Source organism: Talpa occidentalis, unplaced genomic scaffold (assembly GCF_014898055.3).
Source record: "Talpa occidentalis isolate TD23 unplaced genomic scaffold, MPIMG_talOcc4v2.1 talOcc4.6, whole genome shotgun sequence".
In the NCBI taxonomy this organism is placed as follows: Eukaryota; Metazoa; Chordata; class Mammalia; order Eulipotyphla; family Talpidae; genus Talpa; species Talpa occidentalis.
In genome coordinates, this window is record NW_023604972.1 from 3,269,182 (window position 1) to 3,293,330 (window position 24,149).

Genomic DNA, 24,149 nt, shown 5'->3' on the forward strand with positions numbered 1-24,149 from the left:
TTCTAGTTTGATGTTCTAGCTCTCACTCTTCATGCGGAAGCTGAGGGTGCCTGTTGGGGGAATTTCGTGATTCAAAACAGAAGTCGCCTGTTATCTGACAACTGCCCAATCACTGAAATTTAAATACATTCGTCACAGCAAGCTGACTCCATCCACCAGTTTGTGACCTTGAAAACCGGAAGAATGTCAAAGACATCTCTCCTTTAAAATGTTATGTTGTAGGGCCTCCCTGGTGGCGCAGCGGTGGAGCGCCGCAGCCTCTGCCGGTTCGTTCCCTGGCCGCCGGCGAGGGTCCCACAAAAAAAAAAAAAAATTAAAAATAAATAAAATGTTATGTTGTAAGTTAAAGAGCTTAATTTTCCAACAGATTGCTGATCTATATGGTTAGAATAGAAGCTTCTAGATCTTTTCCATTATTTGGGAAGAGGGTATGAAGCACATATTTTAAAAATTCAAGTATGTTTTTATTGAAAAAGTAGAGTAAATCATAATGAATACTAAAGTGTACACGTAGCATTAAAACTCAGATGCAGATTCCAGTGTGAATGTTGCAGGCATGTGCTGGGTATAAAGACACCCACAAACCATGAGTGAGAGGGTGGGGACTGTACCAGGTGAATCCTGGCCTAAGGAAAGCTGAAAGAGTCACGGCGACTACAAAAAATGGTTTCAAAACTTTAAATTGTAGTGAAGCAACACATAGAGACTTATCACTGAAATGGCCGCAACTACTCAAAGTGGATGGAAAGAGTAGACCATGCTTGGGAGGCGAAACTAACCTTCCTCAGCACTCCCTCTGACTTAGTTTGTACAGCACGAATAACCAGTGTTCAGCAATTATGAATTTTTCATGATATTGCAGCAACGGATTTATTATATTTCAACCCTTCGTGCCTTGCTTGAATATTAAAATAGTCCTACTTGAACAGAAGCATTTGGAAACAGCAGTTTGCATATGTAAGTCTATTCAGAAAGTGAGTTACATAAAACACAACAAAACCCCCAAATTTTCCCCTGAAGTTTTGGTGGGATCTTTGTTTAATGAATAAATGAGTCGATAATGAGCAGATAATGTGAGTCTCTAAAGCACTACAAGTAGTTAATTGATTTTGTTCTAAAATAACGGCAGCTAATGTTTGAGAAATTTTCGGGATGTGAAACATTGCACGTGGGCTTCAGGGGGTCTCCATGAAACTAAACTCTCCTACCTGGAGGTGGAGGAGCGAGCATGAAGAGATTGGCAGAGCAGTGGAGGACCACCAGGGAAGTGTCTGTGTAGTGCTAATAAAATTTGCCATAGGACTCCAAGGTGGCTCAAGGGGTTAAGACACAACCTATGAAGCTGTCCCCAGCCTCTGCAGCATGAGTTTGATCCCCGGCCAGCCAGGCAGCTACCCACATGGCACGGCAGACCTCTCCTGTCCTGCCCGCTGCTCCCCTTAGCAGTGTATTTCAGTGGATCTGCCTGTTCTGCTCCCCACTCTGTCTCTGGGGAATCCTCTCACCCCCCACACCTCTGGCCTGCACCCCAGCTCTTGTATGCATAAATAAATAAATCTTTAAAAAAATAAAATTTGCCACAGGGCAGTCTAAGAACAAAGATATTGGCAGTGAGATCACATGGATATCATCAATTACTAATATTTTATAATTCCTCAGTATGAAGAGGTCTTAGCACAATGCCTGATCCTTCCCAGTCGCCCAGTAAATGCTGCTGCTAAGGTGGTGGGAGAAACACAGCCCTCCACCTTTCCCCGGCTGCTCTAAGAGCAGTGTCTTTAAGCAGGTATCCGTACACGTCCTTATGTAACTTACCAGACAATTTTAATTTACTCTTACATACAATTTAAAAAATAATTTTACAGGAGTCATAGCTCTGAAGGTGTATTTACCAAACGCACACAGAAAAAGAAGATATTACTGAGCACTCAAAGCAAAAAGCAAAAAAGAAAGACACCAGCCACACTCACAAACTTAGAGAGCAGTGGGGGCACTGCTTTCAAGCAGAACCAAGCCATTTAGGATCCTCTTCCCACAAAGCAAACTATTTACTTTTGGTCCCAAAATCCATCCGCTTACACTGCTGATGGCTTAGCTGCAATCGCTTAGCGCATCACTAGGCCAAGTCTGTTCATCAAGGGGTCAGTGCACTCTTGGGATGCGCCAGGCCTCACCCAGACCCCCCTCTCACTGGCAAGGGTGGTGATGGATGGAAGCAGCCCCATGGCCCTCCATGAGGGTCCCGCGTCCTCTCTGGGGGCGCTTGAGCGAACACTTAGAAGCTCCGGGGCGACCCTGGCAGAAGAGCTCAGAGAGTCCTGGGGTTGTGGCTACTTTCTGTGGCGCGCACTGGTGATCCAGAGGAAGACTTTTACCCTAGCAAAGAACATCTTTTCAGTAAGTTGGAGGTGCCTCCCAGGTGCTTAAGCACAGGTCAGCAGAGGGCGGGGTGTCTCTCTTCTGTATTCTTACAGCCAAGCCGATTTTGGGTACAAAAAACCGAGTGCTTGGTGGAGCATAGTTTTATTTATGTACGAACTGTCCTCGAAGTCCCTGGGGCCATGCTCTCCCCTGTCCATCCCCTCTCCTGCTCTCAGCATCCTGTTCCCGCCAGGGCTGGGGCTGCTACATTAATGTAACAACATGCTCTCAACTGATGAAAGTGGCCTGGTCACGTCTGGACATACCAGCTCAGCCACTCTGGGGGCCTTGAGAGCTGGATCACAGAGCAGGAACACGGTCATGGGGTGACTTACCTGTGTCATTATGATGCTCACCTAAGGTTCTTTTACCCCACTTCTGGGCGCTGTCGTTGCTCGTCAGGAATGAAGAGCTACAGGAAATGTGGAATTGAAGGATGTTAGTGTTTCCCGTTCCAGGTAAAATGCCACCCAAAGGCAAGGCCATGGTAACAGCTAAGGTCACACGTGCAAAGCACCTAAGATTTTAGTGGGTGCACTAGAGGAATCGTGTGAAGTGTCATGAGGGAGAGGTTTGTTCTTTCTCCTTGTTCTCAAGGTGGACAAACCTGGCCCCTAGAATTCCTTCCCTGAGCAGACATCCTGATTCTTCACCCATGGAAGCCACCAGCTTAGACTTGCCTCGTGACCACTGTCACTGTAGAGACTGGTGGGTGGCTGGTCAGGGCTCATGGTCCGCAGAGACTGTCCCCCATGGGAGGAGAGTCAGCAAGGAAGGGAGGGGGGAGAGAAGTCATTTTATTCCTTCCTGAAGTGTGAGCTTGGTGAGAAAACTCTGTGGTTGATTATAAGTAAATCCATCATGAAAAGAGATTTTCATAAATATAATCAAAGCCAGCCAGAAAAGCACCTGCCTTTCTGGCCGTCATGATAATGTCACCAGCTGTTCATGACTGGCTTGTTTGCATGTCACTTAATGCTGAGCTTTACTTAACACTTGGCTCTAATTTTCTGGTTCATTCGGTGGTGTGGTCGGCCCTGTCATTATAGGCTTTAGGTGCTACTGCAGTTTAAACCTAATTACACAGAACCAGCTCTGCCAGGGACAACGCTATTCACTACAACCTCTGGGTCCACTTCTAGCACTGATGGAATCAGCTAGTATTGTCATCTCCATGGAAACCTGGGGTCTTAAGGCTTGCTGTGTAGTTTAGTATCTATGCCGCCTCAGTGAGTACTTGCTTTGTAGTGTGAGATGCTGGGGATCATTTAACCACCACGTGTGCTATCACCCGCTCCCGGTGACACCAGAGACGCTGGCTGCTAGAACCAGTCTCCTTAACTTGGAGCTGGGGTGCGATTTTATTGCATGTCTGGGAAAACCATCAATAGCAAAATTTTTCTGCTTTAATTTTTCAGGATTTTTAGAAAATATTGAAAGAATGTGGGTATTCTCAAGTACAGCGTTTATAAAAATAGAAACCTCCACCAACAAACTAACTACGATAGTCAGGTAGTTCTTACATTTTACAAACATGTTGTGTGTGTAGCAGGAGGGGGCAGGTTTGGGGAATAGCAAATGAATAAGGCATGCCCGTGCCCTATAGCAGCCGAATTTAGGGAGGAAAGAGAATTGGATCACAGTCCCAATATGGGGTAAATGCCTTGCAGACGGGCTGCAGCAGACCCTGTGCTGGCAGAAGGTCACTTGCCCACATACCGTTGCTCTGGATCTCAGGAAAGACCTCCTGGGAGACATGGTAACTGGTCCGACACTGACAGATGAACAGGGGGTGGGGAAGGCGTGAGGGTGTGTTCCAGCGGAGGGAACAGCATGTGCAAAGGCTCAGAGGCAAGAAAGCATGACTTATTCGTCAAGAGAGCAGAACTTAGATCCTTCTGACTGGAAAGGAGGGCATAGAGGTGAAAAGCAGATGGAGATGAAAGTCAATGGCTATTGGAACAGCCCAGGCAAGAGCTGGTGGTGTCTGGTTTATGTGAGCTCAGAAAATATGGAGCAATGAATGGATTCGAGATGTGTGTTGGAGGTAGAGTTTTGGGAGTTGGGAATGGATGGGACAGGAACAGTGGAGGGAGGAGGGCTTATTTGTTAGGACAGTGAGAACGTCTGTAGGAGGGTAGTGTTGGTTTGGGGGTGAAAGTAGAAACCAGGAGTTCAGTTTCTGACATCATGAGCTCAAGATGCCTGTCAGCTCCCCAAGACGAGCTGCCGTGGGTTGTGGAGCTAAGCAGGGTAGTGGGTCAAAAGAGGTTTAGGGACGCCCGACAGATGTGCAAAGGTCCTAGATGATCCGCTGAGAGGGTGCGGGGGGCGAGGGAGCGAGGGGCATGGACTGAGCCTGGAGCCATGGCCAGGTGGGGCTGCCCAGCACTTAGTGGAGGCTCCAGATTTTGTTTCAAGGAAGCCACCCCCAAGCTACCAACCCCCGCAATGTGTCACGGACCTGAGCCTGAGCTTCCCGGATGATTCAGTTGGGATGCAGACATCACAGTGACCTGGTCAGGCAGCAATTTAACCAGAGCCTGCATTTTCCGCGCCAGCCACCTAGACAGAACCACTCCAGAGTAACTGGGTTTCCATGTGGTCATCAGCTGAGAGGTGGTAGAGAGGGACAACTTCCAAGACTGACCAGCAGTCATTCCAATGAATCCTGTCTGGTTTATATTCAAGTCTGCACATCCCCCAAGCTTCCCTGATGGCCAATCACCAGGTGCAGGGAGGCCCATGTGCTAGCCGCAGCCCCAGCTGAGAAGCTCGGGTCTCACCATTGAGCTTCATGCACAAAGGTCAAAGATTTTTGGTTTCCCAGGGACCCTTGGCACATTATCTAAACAACATGTGGCCTGCTCCCCAGCGGGGCCCCTACAAGGGGCTCCTGGCTTCTTACCTGGCTCCTTACCTGGTAATTGCAACAGGCACCGCTTGAGTATTTTGGTTCTGCGACAGGCAAGACGACTCAGGTTTCCCCTGGCGAGGAGGAACTGCACAAAGGAGACACATTATTTGATCAGGTTGCAAAAGAAAAATGAGTAAGGCCATTAGAAACTGCTGGGACTCTAGAATTCCACCCAAGCAATCTCTGATTATTGGAAGTGGGCTGTCGGTGCTCCGTGGAAGCAGTTACTCCCCTTGGTCCTGGAGAGCACCCTCTCCAGGGCTGTAAGATTTGCTAAGAGGCTTTTAGCTTCATGCATCAGTCATGCAATTTCACCAGTGTTTATCACACACCTCTGTGGGACAGGTGTCCTGCTAGAATCTGGAGATATGATGGAAAACAAGATAGAGATGGTCCTTGCATTCTAGCAGAAGAAAGAGGAAATAAGCAGACAGGCAGACCAGTGAGAAAACTTCAGACAGTGTACGCAAGGCGAGGAAAATAAAGTGCTGCTTTGGGGCAGGAAGTGACCACGAGACCTGCATGACCACTGAGGTCATTTGTGACAGGACAGCTGAACTGAGAGCTCATGAGAGGGGGAGTCAGTGTGCAAGACGTGAGGAGGGGTGCCTGAGCTTGAGACCAAGACCCTCTCCCTGAAGAACCAGAAGTGGAGGCAGATGAGTTGTGCATTTCTGAAAACTTACAAGAAACAGGAAAGTTGAACCTTAATGCTGTGCTGGGTGAGCCGGGGCATGGGGTGCTTAGTGCAGGCTCATGCACCCAGATTTTCATACCCCTCCTGTGATCAGGCCTAAGAGAGACTCTGGGTCCTGAGGTCGACCAGCAGTTCCTACCAGGCATGCATTTTCTCAGTTTTTCCCTCTGGTGTTCGGGTTTTGAGAAGTCCTGCCAACCACACGAGCTGGACCATGTGGTCATTACACATGCCACTGGGGTCACCGCCTTTTATTTCCTCTTCATCACGGAGCGCCTTTAACCAGCTGCCCAGAATCACCAAGGGTAGGTAATAACTCCTGGATATGAAATCCCATAAAACACTCTCCAGTTGTGAGTCTAAGTGATAAAATTAAGGAAGCATATCGACAGCGACGTGTCTTCATTCTGGCCGCTGCTCTGTGCTCTGAAGGTTGCCCGCAGAGTGGACACCTCTGATGACAGGATGGCAATTACTGGAAATGTGATAGGAGGCGGTGACGGGCCCACTAATCCCATGGCCGTAAAGTCACTTCATGCCTCCCACAGCCGCCTGGAGCACCTGGCCCTCATGCACTGCCAAGGTCAGTCGCTGTCAACACCCTGAGGCCAGTGTGGCAACACCTGAGCATTCTGGTTGAACTCTAACGTGCAGAAGGACACTCTGCGTTAGGCTTTAAAATGATTTAAATTGCTCCGCTCCTCCATCTGGGGCTCTTGGGAATCCATCAGCTTGGGCAGGCCTGCTCGGCAGTGTCCTCACTCTGAAGACCAGCTGGCCTGAGACTCAGAGAAAATGCAACCTGGTCAAGGTCACACCGTGAGTGGTGTTGGGGCCTCCAGAGCCCTGACAAAGGGCCCTTGTCAATGTGCCTTGGCTGCGGATGGTGTTCGTCTTCCTAAGTGCAAGGTGACCCTTTCTGTAGGGTTATCCTGGCTGCAAAGGTGGGCATGTTACGGGCTGGTGCATAGTCACAAGCTTCCACAGTGACCCCCAGCCGTGTGCTCGTCTCTGAGTGCAGCGGGGGAGGCCTCGCGTGTATGAGGGTGACATCGCAGCTGGGGAGACCAGGCCATGTCTGTACCACCCGGCCAGCTACATCCTCCCGAGGGGGCCTGGTGACAGCGTGCTGCCTGGTCAGCCTGTGGCTGCAGGGGACTCTCGCCCACCCCCAGCTTAATTCCCCCCACTTAGATTAGAGGACCCTGAATCAACTATGAGGTCCTGGGTCCACCTGGGTCACAGCGTCAAGCACACACACTCTTGTCCTTACAGCCCAGGCTCTGACTCAGTCAGTTAAGAAAAAAATGACTATCACTAATGAAAATGGAATTTAATCTAATGGTGTTAGTGTAAGAAAACAAATATAAAGAGTTTACCTTTCTCTGCTCCAAGGACCTGCACGGAATAAAAAATATAGATGTACATATATTGTTGAATGACTTGGTGATTGAGAATTTTACCTTATATGTGTGTTTTGGGAGTAACTGGTTAGTGGAGTTTGGGCAACATTTTGTTAGGATAGATTTTTTTAAAACATCTACAAATCATTTTCCAAAAGACTGAAACTCCCCCATTTTATGTTTTTGTGTGTGATGTATCCGGCAAGTACAAGCCTGCTGACGTGATTGTGAATTGCTCTGACTCTTGGAAAGCAGTTTAACCACAGCCACAAAGGGACTTAGAAGTCCTCATCCCCAACCCAATAATCCAAAACTCTGCAACGTGGATGAAGTGCTTGTGCGAAGGTGTCAAGTACATCATGACTTCCCCTGTTGGAACACTGGCAGCATCTCCGTGCAAACCAGAAACTAGTTCTGGCGCTGGACTCACTCACTGGGAATATTAAGACGACTTTATAAGTTCTCATGTGGAGTATGGGACAGGATTGCAAACACGCGTGTAGGTGTTGTTACACAGAAAGTTCACACTAACAGTCAGGCTCATGACCTTTTGCACGCAGGTGCGTGTGTTGATGTGTGTGTAGAAAGAAGGATTGGAAGAGATGCCATAAAATATTCCCAGAGCTTTGTTTAGGTCTAAGGATTAATTTCCTTTCTTTATACCTGTTCTGAAACTTATTTTACAGAATGGACAGGAAAAATATTCACATGATTCTGATCAGATGCAGCCATTTATTTATCTTCCCAAAGATTGCCCTTCTCTTTCTTTAGTGGTTGGATTCCTGAACATCCTTCATTATGAGACTCTAATTACTCACTGGACTTGCATCCCTGCGCCCAGCTCTGCTCTTGAAGAACTGACAGAGCTGCAGAGTTTCCTAGAGGGTTAGCCTGGCTGCAAAGACCTTTCTGCAGCCTGCTTTACCGTCGTGTCAGTGGGGAGGGCCTCGAGATCACCACGCCAGAGCTTCTTAGCCTGGAGAACAGAAGCACTCTCTGGAGGGCTTTGTGGGGTCCACCAACTTTCTGAGATTAAAACCTAGATGTTTTCCCTACGGATATTTGGGTGCCGCTGCTGGAGACCCCTCTCCCGGCAGAGGTGGGCAGGCACCTATGCTAGCAGTGAATGCTAAGCCTGGTGGCAAAGGAGGATCTTGGTTCAGAACCTGGATCTAGCTTTGCTCTCATTTCCTCATCCTTAAAATAAGAATTATCACACGCTGGGAGCATGGCCATGGTGGTGACTAAGTGAGATAAAGGCTTTGAAGCAAACAGTATCTTCCCCACCAGGGACACTCACACACAAAAATCCCCTCCTTTGTTTCCAAGGACGAAATTGCTACTTACCTCACTTAAGTTCTTTAGGTTTATCTGTCTGCAAGGCAAAGAAATACAGCGTTACATAAAATATAGTTCATAATTATGGAGATAAAATCATCCTGCGCTCTTAAAAACCCTTGGCTACGTTTTCATGGCCAAATTAATAGTCTGTGGTCCACTGTGGCGTTTATCACTGTCCTATAAAACAAAGGCAGGTTATTTTTCTCATAATTTTATAAGCAAAAGAGGTTACGAGCCAATATAAAAGGCGGTGGCAGGAAGGCATGAATAAACTGGCTTCTCATTTTAGGAGGATTTGAATAACGTCACCGCCCTGGACCTTTGCTCTGTGCTCAGTTTCATGGGCTCCGCCACACCTGCTGCTGCTGCCTTGACGTGTGAGCGCCCAGCGCTGTGCTTGGAGGGAGTGTGAAGGGTGTTCTCATGAGCCGTCAGGGCTGGTGGGGTCCCTGAAGGCATGTGTGAGAGAGAGGATGCTGATAACAAAAGGGGACGGCAAAAAGGCCCCAACGCTGAACCATCAGGCAATAATTGAGCGTGGAATCTGATAGCGCTGGGACTCTTGGATAAAACTGGACGGTCTCGCAAGTACCCCCACGCCTGCTTCTGCGGACAAGCCCGTTAACCTGCTAAGTCTCACGTGCACACCTGCAGTGTGCCCACCCGGGCTTCCTCCAGATGGCGGCTGCGGGAGCTAGAGGGAAAATGGCAATGCTGGTGTTGGGTGGGCGCTGTGCGGGCAATATGGGAGAAGACCGGCAGGTATGGGGGGCAGCGGGGGTGACATGCACATCTGTCTGGTGGTGAAAAGGCAGGGACGAAGAAATGTCAAGAGATTCGTTAAGGCCGAGGCCCCAGTCTCAGTGGGAGGCTGTTGGTGTCGCTATAAAGCTCCATCTGCTTCCAGAAAGGTGGTTCCCTGTCAGAGGCTCCATCCTGGTCTGGGTCTTCAGGGAGGAGGCAGCTGAGGTCCCGCCTATGTTGTCCATCAGAGATAAGATATCTGCTCCCTGCCTAGCCCTTTTAGTGGGGCCAGGAAGAAGATAAGGAACAAATACCCTTGGTGTGAGTTACCTGGGGGCAAATGGAGGCTGATCTCAGTGTTCTGAATGTTTTAAAAAGAGCTGAGAAAAACATGTCAACAGTGGGCTCTGTAACAGTGGCACATACAGGGCTGAGAATTCCCGCCCACCTTCCCCAAACAGCCAGTTCTCTTCTAGTTCTGAGTGTCAATGAATCATCCAAATGGCATTTCTCTAGACTGCAGAGCTTCCATCCAGCGATTGTTTTGTGAGGCCAAGACTTAGCTCAACACAGAGAAAGCAGGGCTGGCGGAGACCTGACCTGCAGGGCCGCAGCACCAAGCAGAGGCCTTGCTGTCCAGGGTGACCCCCCCCCCCGACCCCCGTGGTCAGGCTACTGGCCCCTTGCCCTGCGGTGACCGCAGGCAGGAACCACAGCGCCTGTCCGGAGCCAGATCCACCCCCAGAGCCCGGCGCTGGCCTGGCGAGGGAGAGGCCAGGGGGCCGATCGCCAAGAGAACGTGACCGGTCCTCGGTCATGGCCCTCTGACCGCCTGCAGGGCCCCAGCTGGGAGCCAAGCCCCTGCTTATTCAGGGACCCCCTTATGTTTTTTACATAGTGTCCCCGCTACAGTCTGAATTCACATTTTCTTTACTGACGACGGCCTCCAGCGAGCCACTGTCCCGCTCTCGCTTTATGTCAAAACAGCCGTGGTCCCTAGGAAAAAGAAGCCGCCCTGCAGGTTTCTGAGACTGTCTCCTGCTCCGCCACTGCTGCCTGTCCTTGCCTGTGCCCCAGGCTGCGCCCCCCATGGAGGAGCCTGTCCTTGCTTGCGCCCCAGGCCGCGCCCCCCACGCGGGAGACCCGCTCTCACCTGGCCCTCCCCTGGGCTTCCGGGAAGGTGTGTCTCAGAGGACAGGAGGGCCTGCAGCTCTCCGGCTCGGGGGGCAGGGGCTGGTACTTCTTTGGAAGGGTGACGGGAGGCCTGCGGAGAGTCAGAGGCTGGTCACAGGGGACCCCCCAGCTTCGGGTCGGAGGTGCCAGCTTGGGCGGCTCCCTGCCCACCAGGCGGGGAGTGGCCGGAAAGTCACACTTGTGCTTAATTGAGGTGACACCACATGGTAACGTTACAGAAGCCTCAGTGTGCACCCCGAGACCCCACTCACGTCTCCATGACACTAAGGTCACCCAGGGGTCCATTCCGTCCTTCCCTGTAGCGTCGCCTTCCCCCATTGCCCCTGCCCCTTCCTCTGGGAGCTGCTGCTTCATCTGAGAGTCCAAAGGTTCGTCCGTCTCGTCCAGCTGGTCTCCTGTTTGCTCTGTGTCCCGCACTGGGTGGGCCGCGCCGCCGGCGGCGGCCTCCAGCCCGCGCTTCCCACAGGGCCACGCGAAGGGTCACTCCACAGGAGCCTCGGGCGCCTCACCTGCGTGCGTTTGGGGCGGGTCCGCGGCCTTTCATTTTGCTCCCAAGTTTTCCTGATTGACCATTGACCCCCGTGTTTGTGAAGCCATAACTGGGGGAGCAGGCTGCTTACCCCCTTGGGCCTGTGCTCCCCGCACCCGCCCCAGGTCGGCCTGCACCTCTCCCGCTGACCCCAACCACACTGTTTCAGGGCCAGAGTCACTGTCCAGTTCCGCCCGCGCTGTCCCGCGCAGCCTCTCACCGGGGAGGGGGTAAAGGCGTCTGCAAGGTGGAGAGAGTCAGGAGTTAGAGGTTCTGCTCTGCGCCACTGCTTTTGATTTACAACTAAAAACTACAGATCCGACCCAGCCTCCAGCCCCTGCGCTTCCTCAGCTGCTCGCAGCGCGGTTCCGGCCTCTTACCTTGCTTCCCTTTGTGGGTGCGTCCCCTGAAACAGAAGAGGGAGCCCAGGTAAGTTATGGGGAGCTGGCCAGCTGCTGCGCCACAGGCCCAGAGGGAAACTGTTGGAATATCCCCTGATGATGGCCACGAGCAGCTGTGGAGAGCGCAGGCCCCACCCTGCTGACTCTCCAGCGATGGCGTCTCACTCGCCTGCCCTTGTGCCTCCCCCACCCTCACAGTAAATGGAGACAGGACAGGAGACAGCAAGCGGCAGACAGGGGTTGTGCCCCAGGCCCTCTCCTCCAGGCAGTTCCCCCTGCTCTTTACCCACATGTCCCCAGGGAAGCAGCAGCACCGGGGTTTCTGGATGTTAGGGTGCTGAAGACACAGATGCTCTGTGTTTTAGGGATGACAGAACTGAGGACGAACAGGAAGGGCAGTGGCTCGAGATCACCCAGCCCTGGGAGAGCCTGAAAGAGGCCTGGAAAGGACTTTGCTGATGCGGAGGCGGTTTCATCTCCACAGTTCAACCCGACAATCCCGGGCTGCTACTGGAGCTCAGAGGGGCAGCAGGCCCCGGGGGGCAGGTGGCACTGGGGGCCAGGGGGATCAGCAGGCACTGGAGGTCAGTGGGCACCGGGGAGAGGCTGCACTGGGGGTCAGCAGGCATGGCGGGTCAGAGGGCACTGGGGGTCAGCGGGCACGGGGGGCAGCAGCCTTGGGGTTGGCCCCTCCAGGGCCTTGTGCTTCTGTTTTGAGTTTTGATAAGAACTTGGCCTCACCCTGGTGCATCTTCTGGTCTTTTCCTACTGGTTGCTTCGCTATGGGGGATGTGAGAGGCAGGGATCTCCCCCGTGAGAGAGAAAACAACCTGACTTGTCAAATCATGCAGCTTTGATCAGAATTCAGATAAAATTCAACCGGTGTTTTGTTTTTAAGGGCGGAGGGAGCCAGGTTTAATAAAGTAAGACAACCCAGGTGTCTGGAATAATGGAAGAAGATAAGATTTGAAGCTGAGTTTCTTGAGTTTGAATCCTGGCACTGATGTTTCCTACTGGGGGAGACTAGCAGGTGCCTATTAAATATTTATGATAGAAATAAAATGAAGGGGTGACTTTTCTCAACTGGCAAAATAATTAAGGGTTGCTCATACTCTGCGTGAGATCCCGTGTGGAATACTCTAGCCGGCTCTGGTCCTGCTCGTGGCTTTTTACGGTTACTGCTTTTTTTTTTTTTTTTTTTAAAGATTTATTTATTGATGCATACAAGAACTGGGGTACCAGCCAGCGATACGGGGGGTGAGAGGATTCACCAGAGACAGAGCGGGGAATAGAACAGGCAGACGGACTGAAACACACTGCTGAGGGGAGCAGTGGACGAGACAGGAGAGGTCTGCCGCGCCCTGAGGGTATCTCCTTGGTCGGCTGGGAATCGAACCCGCGCTGCAGAGGCTGCGGACAGCTTCACAGTGCTGCGCTCAACTGCCTGCGCCATCGGGGAGGCCCCTACGATTACTGCTTTACTGTGGAACGAAACCGGGGAAAACGGCAGTTTGCCTTCCTGACCAAGGGCGCACACATTCCCAAATGCCTGGAGGGTTCCCCACCCACCCCTCAGGGGACCAGGCCTGGCTCCATCCTGAAATCCAACTAGGCTTCCCCCCCACCCCCCCGCCCCCCGCATGGGCGCGCTCGCCACCTGGCGGCCGCAGGTGTGACCAGCGCCTCCCCTGCCTGTCCTTACTGGCTCCTCAGGCTCACCCAACTTTGACTTCAGTGGCAACATCTATTGCTTCTTGGGAGGCAGAGCAGTGAAAGGGCTCAGGGTGGCAGAGGGACCTGATGGGGTGTGGCGCCACCTCTGCGGCTGCTAGCCTGAGGCACGAAGGGGCTGTCATTTCACAAGCAGAAAGGGTCTCCAGACCTGTCGCCTTGTGCAGGCGAGCGGTGTGCTGAGCTGCTTTCCAAGAGCCGGTGCTTACATTTCCAGAAACTCACTAGTGCAGTTCAACACAGCCATTAAAAAAAAAAAAGACATAAATGTGCACTTATGTCAAAAAAGAAGGTCTCAGTTGCTCCAACACATGACTCCTAATTATCCCACCGCGTGTTATCTGTGCTCTTGAAGTTCTTTACTCCTGTCGTATCTCTGGTGGAAATATTATGAGATGGTGTCTCTTTCCAAGTGCATGTTGAACGATCAAGTTGGCAGCTTGAAATCTGGAGTATTTATACCAAGGAAACCGGCTGAGCTACCAGTGGTTTTGATTGACTCTTTTGCTGCTTGTGTGAACTTAAAGTTAAAAAGACGATGTTAATAAAGCACATTAAGTAAAAGCATTCTGTGTAAGCTTGTGAAAGAGGAAAATGTAGGAAACACACCCCAGTATTTGGAAACTACTATCTGTCTCAGCTCAGAGGCTGTTCCTGTCATTTAATCTTAACTGGCCACGGAGATAAGAGTTTAGCAAAAATCAACATAAACATTGTGTGAAAATCAACTGGCTCTGGGAATCATTGATAAAGAACACTGACTATGGTTTGAAAGTTGTCTGCTACCCATCTGTTTATCAGTAAGTTTATAATAACCTTATATAAATGCATATTCAGACTTTTTTTTTTGCAGTGAAACATGAACATAATTTGTAAAAATAATAAAACATTTTTTGAAGACACCAGCAATGAATGACAGTTCCTGTTGCTTCACATCTTTGCCAGCATTTGGTGTTGTCAGTGCCCTGGATTTTGGTAATTTTGATAGGTATGTGGTGTTCTCTCATTGTGGTTTTAATTTGCATTTTTAGGTTTATCACAGCATTGAGGGGAAGGTGCAGACAGTTTGGTTAATTTCCTGAACCCACACCTGCATCGTAGCCCCATGATCAACATCACTCACCAGAGTAATAAACCAAAAGATGAACCTACATTGCACATCATAATCACCCAAAGTGTACAGTTTGCTTTAGGGTTCACTTTGGTGCTGTACAGCCTATGGATCTGGACAAATGTATAATGACATTTATCCATCACTCTAATCTCATACAGAATCTTTTCCCTGCTCTGCCTATTCATCTCTTCCCCAGCCCATAATCTTGACAACCACTGACATTTTTATTTTTATTGGCAACCACTGGGCTTCCGTTTCCATAGTGTGAAATGCCCACAATGAGATGCAGCTCCTTGGACAGTTAGGATTGAGTCAAGTAATACTTGTTTTTCTTTTCGTTGAAATCATGAAGTATGAAGTCTTTTTTCAGAGTAATTGGCTCCATAGACCTTGAAGATTCCTCCATCTCTTTTCATGGCTTGATGTTACATCTCTTTTTAGTGCTGAATAATATTCCATTGCCTGGATGTACCACAGTCTGTTTATCCATCCATTCACCTACTGAATGGCATCTTCCAAGTTTTGGCACATCAGCGCACAACTTCCTTTTTGGGATAGATATAAGTTTCCAATCCTCTCGGTAAACACCAAGGAGTGAGCACAGCTGCTGGATCAGAGGGGAAGAGCATGTTTGGTTTGTAAGAAATTGCCAAGCTGTCTTTCTAAGTGGCTGTGCCATTCTGGATCCCTCCCACAATAAGCAGAGGTGCTGTTCTTCATCGGCATCTGGTGTTGCCAGTGCTTTGCATTTTGGTTGTTCTAACAGGTGTGTGGGGGTAGCTCATCGTGCTTTTCATTAGCGTTTCCCTGATGATGCAGGATGCAGAGCATTTAATGCTCTAATGAGCTGAGTGACTTAGCACACACTTTGGCCTCTTTAGCGTTGGTACGTTCATCTGTGACTTAGAAGGCTAGAAGAAGACATGTAGGATCCAAGAATCTGTTTCTTGACAGAAGGGACAATGACAGTAGGAAAAATCCCACCCTGGGTCTTTTGAAATCATTCAAGTTGGGTTCTAGTCCCACCCCCATCACCAGCTGACACCTTGGAATGCCCTGGGCTTCTGTTTCTTTGGTGTGAAATGCCCACAATGGTCTGCAGCTCCTGGATAGTTAGGATTGAGTCAAGTAATACTTGTTTTTCTGCCAACCACCATTCAATTTGTGCTAAATGTATATAATGGCCTTTATCTATAAAGTCTGATTATAAAAAATCAACAGTGTCAGGGAGAGAACATCAGTCTAATGCTCTATAATTAGGGAAATGGATTCTGGACTGACTGGGTAAAATTTGGCCTCAATTACGTATTTATTATGTCTAAGAGTTTTATAGGAGATGAAAGTGAACCATTAGGCTCCCCAGTCCTGATGGTTAATTATAGAGAAGCCCAAAGAAGCAGCTTAGGATCGAAGAGGCTGATGCATATTTGACAAGGACTGTTTGAGAAATCTGCCCAAGTTTGTGGAAACCTTCAGGAATTAATTCCAGCGATAAATTGCCGAAACCATTCTTGGGAGTGGGAGTGGATTAAGTCCAGCCAAGCCAAGATGATGGCAGGGATTGTCTGCTTTAAGAGCTTCTCAAATGAGGTCAGAAAGTGTGATTTTTCTATCACTGGCATTTGAGCGTTGGGTTCAGTAGCTGTGTGCGTGGGGTCGTGAGAGATGAGGGAGGCGAAGAGGAGGCATCTTTCCCAGGCAAGCCTGGGGGATGGCTTTCCTGTGGCCCAGCTGTCTCTGGCAGTGGAGGGAGGGTGGACAAGCAGGTAGGTCCAAGCAAAGAAGAGGCCACGAGGTGTGCTGGGCTGGGAGTGACTGGATTTGTATGCAGGAAGCCTGTCCACAGACTCACAAAATGCTGGGGACATCCCAAGAAAAGAGAATCACGCACAGGTCCCTGAGCGCCAGAAGCCAGAAGCACGAGCTCGGTTGAGAGAAGCAAAGCGGAATTCTATGGGATGCCCTCAGAAGACTTTCCTGCTAGCTTGCTCTTAGACAAATTTAGATGCTAAAGCAATTCTACAGATGGGATCTGAAGGCCGGGGTAGGGAATAGAATTTGCCTAAGTTTAGGAACAGAGACAGCCACGAGGCCAGAAGCAGCCCAGGCTTCTGACTTGGGCCTCCGTAGACCCGCCTCCTTGGGAGTGCCGAGGCCCAGCCTGCCCCTAGGTGGCCCAGCCTGGCGGTGCTGATCTAATGTGCCATGAGGATGGGTTACAGCGTAGAGTGCACTTGGCAGACACCTACTAGGTGCCCGCCATGGGGCTGGGAGTTTGCTGCAGGGAAGACCATGTTGAATAAGCTGTGGTCTCCGTGATGGAGGAGTCCATCTACAAGAGCTGTTTGGTAGGTGAAGCACCAAACTGTAGAGAGCATGAGGGGGTTTCACCCAGAGAGAGAGAGCTGAGGGACAGAAGGACGGGGGTGGTGAAGGGAGGACAGAGTCCAGAGTGTCCCCACGTGCCAGGCGCCCAGCTCTGGGGGCCCAGCCCCTCAGGGGCCACTCCCTTCTCTCCATCTTCTAGATTGGAAGGTTGCTTAGAACTTACAGGACCCATGGGGCCCTCAGGGCTGAAGTCTGCTGGGTGGGACCCCACTCCTCGACCCCTCAGGCACCAGAATCTCAACCGAGCTCACTGTGGTCGGGCGGGATCTGAGCAGCGGAACTTCCTGTGGCTCCTTTTTCTATCTGTGGCTCCTTTATACTCGTCTGTGGACAGTGTCTGCTGCACCAGCAGTTACAAGGCCCTTCCTTTACCCCGGGTCTTTGTCTTTCCCAGTGTGGGGGTGTCAGACAACAAATTTGTGGTCCCACCGGTGAGGGACGGAAGTGAAGGTTGCAGCCTGACCTATGACCTGAACATTGGGTCAATGTCTCTTTCTTTGGGGTGACGCAGTGCCAGCAGGCACAGGGCGGGGCCACTATCTACTCAGGCAGATGGATAAGGAGCGCCCGGAGCCCTTGGTTGATTTTTCAGGCTTTGATGCTCTCAGGACCCAGGCGCCCAGGTAGCCAGGCAGGGAGGCTGGCATATGGGGAGGCAAAGGTGGGCTGGGAAGCAGGCAGGCAACTGAGCCTCCCAGCCCTCCACAAATCTCTGTGCTGTCTCTGGGGTTCTCTCGCTAGTGTTGAAGGGTGGTCGCCTCTGTCATCACCTGGCTGGTCCTCACGTAGCCCTCGTCTGTCTCTGAGTGATGCCGTCCTTATGGCCCTGCCGCTAGGCCCGGGTGTGCCCACTCACAGGCGCCCACACCCACAAGCAGGTGTCCAGCATCTCCCTCCCGCATTAATACTACTGAGGCCGCAGGTGATAGCCTCAGAGGCTAGTGGGAAGCCCGATTAAGTCATTTACGCCACAGATGGGTTGTGGCTGAAATAAATTTAAACCTAACACGGCAGGAGAATAACCTGGGGTGCTGGGCGAGAAGATGCTGATGACCCCATTTTTGCGTTGCCGTGTCAGGCAGCCAGGGGGCAGTGTTGGCCACCGTTTCACTCCTAAGCACTAAAGCTCGCAGTTGGGATGAGCGGCTGAGGGATTTAGGAGCAGGAAGGGAAGCTGGTGGAATGGTTTAGACAGAAGCAAAAACAGTAAAGCCCAGAAAAGTGCCAGAGCGGGCGAAACACTGAACTCCGAGTTTGGCTCTGATTACCAGCTGGATGGCCCCAGCAAGCCATGCCTCTTGCTCGGCTTCCTTGCATAAAAGAGGTCAACCAGATTAGCTCTAATCTCAGCTCTGACTCTAATTTCTTTGGCATCTAAATTCACATAAAAGCAAACCAGCAGAAAGGTCTTTTGGAAAGAAAGACAAAAAGGAATTCCACTTTGCCTCTTTCAACGAAGCTCGTGTTTCTGGTTAGACCTGCTCAGCCTCCCGTGCATAATTTTCTTTCTTTTCCTGGATGGCTTATTGTATTTCTTTATAAGTTCATCCTAGAATATGGCATGCCTGTCACCTCAAAGGAAACTGGCTTAGAGTCTGTGCTTGGTTCACATCTAAGGTAGAAGGAAAATCATCTTAGCTTCTTTTATTCTTGACACTAAAAAGCTAAGCACACTATATTTGAACGTTCCATCTATCCTCATCTAAAAAGAAGCCAGTTTCTTCCAGATCTGTGGTTAATGCTGACGCTCAGGTCAAGCAGCTTAAGCGATCTAACTTTTTTCCTCCAAACTTTTACTCATTTTTTAGGAATGGAAAGAAGTGAAACTTTGCGGGAGAAAAGTTCTTGAAATCTGATGTTTTCCAGATAATGTCAGAATATTATTGCAAGAAAAATGACAGGAAATATACATTAACATAAATCTATAACTGCTCAACTTGATGAAAAATATCACCATAAAATTCTGCCATTACTGAATCACCCGATATGTTTTTCTATGACATTTTGTGAGAATGAATAAATTATCTGAGAATGTTTGCATCAAAAGTACAGAATTTTATAATAAACACATAAATCATTCAAGCATTTTCCAGAAAGATGCCTGATCCTAAAAATGGGGGCATTCATATTAATCTCCCCCTTGCAGCTTTCTTCTCTGTAGAGCACCTTAGAGCTCTGAGTGGTAAGGGAGAACCATCAATTAAGGGAGAAAAGGACTCTTATTGAAGGAGATTCTCACACCACCTCACCCCATTCATTACAAGCATCCACAGCTGTGAGATTTGCTTTCACTGAGGACCTCACTATAGTTATGAGCTTATTTTAAAAAAAGCTCTTTTTTTGTACCCCAAATCAGCCAATAGCCCCATTAAAATCGACAGCACCAACTCAACTCTGATATCTATGTCCTTTGTTGCTTTCTCTGTGAAACTGGCTTGCTTTTTGTTATAGACAATTAATATCACATAAAGAAGCATGAGCCCCTTTTTGCTTAGACTACCAGGAAGCTCAGAGAGAACAGTTAAATTGTAATAGAATGTGGTGTCACATGCAGAGGACCTGAATTTTACCTCTTAGTCACATAGTCTGTAGAGATCTTTCCCTACGATTTCTTTTCCTTCTGTTATGATGGGACTTTTTTTTGTTAATTACGCCAATATCTTTGTGAGCTGAGGCAAAATGTAGATGACTCTAGGATGGATAATTATGATATTGTGATTTATAATAGCGTATTTCATCTTTGCCCCTGTTCCTGGCACAGAGCTCCTACCCTGGGGATCTCCTAAGCAGTGACAGCTGTAAAGGTATGTTGTTATGATCATGGGGCACCTGTGGCCACGCCTAAGCCTGGGGGCTGGGTGCCAGTGGAGACACCCAGGTGGTGTGAGGTTAGAACTCTAAGTCCTGCCCCCCGACCACAGAAGAGGGACTTGAGAATAAGTCCCCACACTGAGGGCCAATACAATTAACCAAGCCTATGTATTGAAGCCCCTGTGACTCCCCAAAATGGGTCAGAGGGTTTCTGGTTGATGAACAGGGGGCGATTCGGGGAGAGGGGTTCATCTGGACAGCGCAGGGGAGCTCCCAGCTTCCCCCCCACCACCTTGCTTCTGGCTGCTCCTGAGCTCTGTCCCTTTCTAATAAGGCGGCGTCGCTAGTGTGAAGAGCTTCTCTGTGGGTCGTTCTAGCAAATGGATCAAACTAAGGACCTGGAGCCTCCAGCCCCCTTTGCTTTGGGTCTAGGGTGGTGGCGTGCCACCCATGTACCCCTCTCCCCATGCCATCCCCTGTTCCTTCCCAGCACACACACACCCCTAAGTGAATTGCTCACTTGTAAATAACCTTCCTTAAACGATCCCGATGTGGGTGTCCTAGCTGTGCCCGGCAGGACCCTAACCGCGACGCTTTCCCATCGAATGACAATTAGTACTAGACCTCAGACCACAGCCCCAGACACGCAACGCTGCCCCGTCAAGCTGACAGGCCTCAGTTAATGGGAAACATAAATCGAGGATTGTCCTTTCTTCCGAAGGGACGTTGGAAGAAAGAAAAGAGGCCGCGGTGGATGCGGCCCAATTAAATTTCTCGGGCTGTCCTCAATTTGTGCTCCCAGCTCTTCTGAAATTGATTATTTCCTCTCAGCCTCCTCCCTGTATCTTCAACTCAAATTGAGTTGCTTTGCCTAAAGCTTTAAAATCTGTTTTTATATTAATTAATCAACATTTTAAAATTGGATTTCTACCTTATTGTGATTTTACTAGGGTACACTTTGAGAAACAACACAGCCATATATTTTATGCAATCCATACGTTTTGAAACAATTCCTTTCTGAAACGGCCCGACACCCAATATGAGTTTTCACGATCAATGTTCTCATCAATAAGGTAAGGTGATTAAAAAGGCATAAGATGTGTGAGCTGCTTTCTAAAATTATTTCATAAAGGATAATTCAATAGGCCACCTTGTTTAAGAAAATCCATGACCACATAGAAGCACATGAGCATCCAGGTAGCAGAGGAATAAACTGATATTTCAAATGTTGTGAGTCGGCTTTACCTTTGACGTGGTGGCTCCTGAGGTCCTGGGAATTGGGCTTGTCCACCTGCAGGAGACAGCACATGGCGTTAGCTCCTGGCCGTGACCATGGCCCCTAGATGTCTCGCCACGCCTTGAGGCTGGGTTCCGCAGGAGGGTGTGATGGAGCTACAGAGATCATGGGACACTAACGTTTGAAGAAAGGAGAGGCAGGCGTGAACGAGGCTGGGGGCCCCTTGCTGAGCAAATACCAACAGGATATGCGCCAGCATGTTGGGGCTGCTCATCCTGTAGCCCTGGGGCGGCTCATGTGTATCTCATGCATTTCTGCATTGAGAAAATGGAACATTAGCACAATTTTCTTTGAACTAAAATTCTATAATGTGTTTGGAGCCTTTGCATTTAGAAAACATTTTCATCAGGTGAACTTTGCGATCTCCAAGCAGCCCTTTCGAGTGGGTGTGGTGGGGATTTTTGCTTTTGTTTTGTAACCGAGTCTCCAAAGAGGCTCAGGGAGGTTGCTCAGTCTCCTTAGCACCCCCCAGCCAGCGGGTGGCCACGTCGAGCTCAGAATTTAGAGTTTAGGCCAGACTATAGTATCAAAGGTTTGCGTTTGAGTCTGCTCCAAAGATGGACGAAGCGCTTGGGTAGAGGACGAGAAGCCTCTGCCTGTCGTTGGGCTCCCAGCAAGTCCCCAAAGCATTCATTCTTCTGGGTGCTTATTCCATTGACTGAGACCCCGCCAGCCATGGAGTCCACCCCCACCTCACTGGACTTGACCTGCTCATGACCGAGGACACGTGTCCAGCGGAGACGGGAGGCTGCTGGGGGCCGGCAGGGGCCTCGCGCGTTTGGTTCACACAGTCAAGTGTTTACTCACATCTTCCAGCCTCATCTGACTGATCCAGGCCTGTCTCTCCATGGGGATAGAGGTCGTGCCGTCACGGGGAAGGGACCTGTCCGTCACCCCCCTGAAACAGCGAGTATCTGTGAAAAGAGAGATGTTTAAAGTCACCTCCAAGGCAGACTCATCACGTCACAATTGATAAAATATTTGTGTGTCCACAGACTCATTGCATCGTCACAACGGAGCCGAGGCAGCGCTTCTCCTGCTCACAGGCGAGCCTGGAGGACAGGAGTCACCCCTTGGTCCACACACGCCTTGCTGCCAGAGTCTGGGCTTGAACATCCTTCGTCGGCTCAGCCACCTCATCCCGCACTCGGCTATGTCCTCCCTTGGAAAGCTTCGGAGACCCCTCCCGGCCTGTGGGGTCAGCTGCAAGATGAGTCACCGAGCTGCTGGCTCCCCTGTCTTTCCCGGCTCCCCCGTCACTCTGCTCCCCCTCTGTGCCCGCTGTCTTCAACTGTCCCTGCAGCCCACCCCTGCCTGTCCTCTCTCTGCCGGGCTCACCTGCAGCCCCACCCTGCCTGTCCTTGCTCTGCCGGGCTCACTGGCGGGTCCCAAGGCTCCAGAAGAGCAGGTGCTGCAATAGCCCAGGGCCCCAGAGCTGACTGCAGGCCCCCAGGCGCGTGTCTCTCTTCACAGGGCGAGAAAACCAGGATTGCCCCAGTCACACCAGCAGAAAGCCAGGAGATGGGATTTTTAACCTGGTTGAGTCCAGAACCCTCGCACTTTGATGACCAGGCGTGTGGCCGCGTGGACGGCATTCTGGATTCCAGGTGACCCCAGCCGTACCTGCGTATTCCGGTTCCTTGGCGGGCCTGGCAGGGAAGAGCCTCACGGCTCGCCACCTCTCTGCTCTGAGGAGTTTGGGGTCCTCGTAGTCGTCATCACTGTAGCTTTTTGCTCCATCTGGGGCAGCAGCAAAGTTCCTTTCCTAACAGGAGGGAAGTGCAGTGAGTCCCGGGGCCGGAGAAGCGGACAGAGGCCCCGCAGGGCAGGGGAGGTGCGACTCGTACTCCCGCTGCAGGGTTAACCATTGAAGAGCTCGGTGGCTGGGGCAGTTCCATCCACGTGGCAGGCAGGATTCTAAAGAAGCCCCCACTATTCTCATCCCAGCCTGGTCAATCAAAGGATGATTTGGGCACCGCCGTGAGGGGAGATGGAGGATGCAGTGACAAATGCTACTCGGCTGTCGTGAAGACAGGGAGGTTGTCCTGGATGGCCAGGCCCGGCCCAGGGCCATTGCACGAGCTCTACAAAATCGGTTAGAGTGACTCTGGCGGCCTGACATGTCTTAAACACCATTTACATACTGTCCTGGCAGCCGCCAGACCCCCTCAGCCTCGTTGGGAGAGTCTCAGACCCGCTGGAAGGACTGGGGTTGGGGCCAGAGCCCACGGCTCTCCGTCGCTGTGATAGCACACGCGGGGCAGGGAAACAGGGGTGCTGGGAGGACTGGCCTCCCCCCGGGCCCGAGAGAACCTGGACCAGCCCCCGCAGATTGAACAGACCAGCCCCAGCACCTAATAGAAATGTCTTGGTTTATTTCTTTCCAGAAAAGACGGTGTTAAGTATAATGACTTACGCCTGTTGATCTGTGAACTGATCTATTATCTCTGTGCTGTCAGTCTCCGGGGTTCTTAACTAAAACCCAGTATTCTCTGCCAAAAAGCTCAACATTAAGAGAAGATGGTGTGATTGATTGACTGACTGACTGATCGATTGATTGCGTGTCCTGCCGGGAGCACACAGGGCTTGCTTAGATTCCTCCCCCTGTTCTGTGGAGAAATCACCAACATGCTCTGGAGTCCCGGGAGCACAGCACCGCGCTTCAGCACTGTGTTGTGAGATGATGCCCGCAATAGGTCCAGCCAACACCCTTCACCTCATCAGATACCACAAAGAGAAAAGGGAAAAGACAGATCGTGTCCCCTTGTTATGAGAACCCCCTGCATCCACCCTCGGCCACCCCCAGCTCATCACGCAGCAGCGCCAACGAGTCTCATGGGCGCTCCACACCGATGGTGGCTTGTCTTTACCACGGCGAGCTCATGCCTGTCTGCCTTCCTGCAGCTCCCTCTCTCAGCACCCACCTCTGCCAGCCACGCATGTTAACCACACATCTGAGCTCTTCTATGAGGTTTTGTATTTTTCAGATCCAACCTATTAGTGAGAATTAGTGTTTGCCTTTATTTGCCTGAATTATTTACCTAGTATACTGCCTTTGAGATATATCCATGGAGTGCAAAATAATTAGACTCTTAAGTCTTTCAAACAGTGAGGAACCAATGATAGATTCTATTTGTCTATCTGTCCATCCACCCATCCAT

General features: G+C 50.3%; 1 protein-coding gene across 1 annotated transcript in view; it reads right to left on the reverse strand.

The window, feature by feature from the left end:
- The window catches only part of CLNK (cytokine dependent hematopoietic cell linker), a 79,168-nt gene that overhangs the window by 11,443 nt on the left and 43,576 nt on the right, over positions 1-24,149 (reverse strand). Inside the window, exons 5-14 of the mRNA XM_037530543.1 lie at positions 22,612-22,753; positions 21,796-21,902; positions 20,937-20,982; positions 11,627-11,652; positions 11,467-11,486; positions 10,677-10,787; positions 8,786-8,813; positions 7,415-7,433; positions 5,342-5,423; positions 2,793-2,833 (exon numbers count right to left, since the gene is read on the reverse strand). Of these exons, the coding sequence (XP_037386440.1) occupies positions 2,793-2,833; positions 5,342-5,423; positions 7,415-7,433; positions 8,786-8,813; positions 10,677-10,787; positions 11,467-11,486; positions 11,627-11,652; positions 20,937-20,982; positions 21,796-21,902; positions 22,612-22,753 (622 nt within the window). The remainder of the gene's footprint in view (positions 1-2,792; positions 2,834-5,341; positions 5,424-7,414; positions 7,434-8,785; positions 8,814-10,676; positions 10,788-11,466; positions 11,487-11,626; positions 11,653-20,936; positions 20,983-21,795; positions 21,903-22,611; positions 22,754-24,149) is intronic.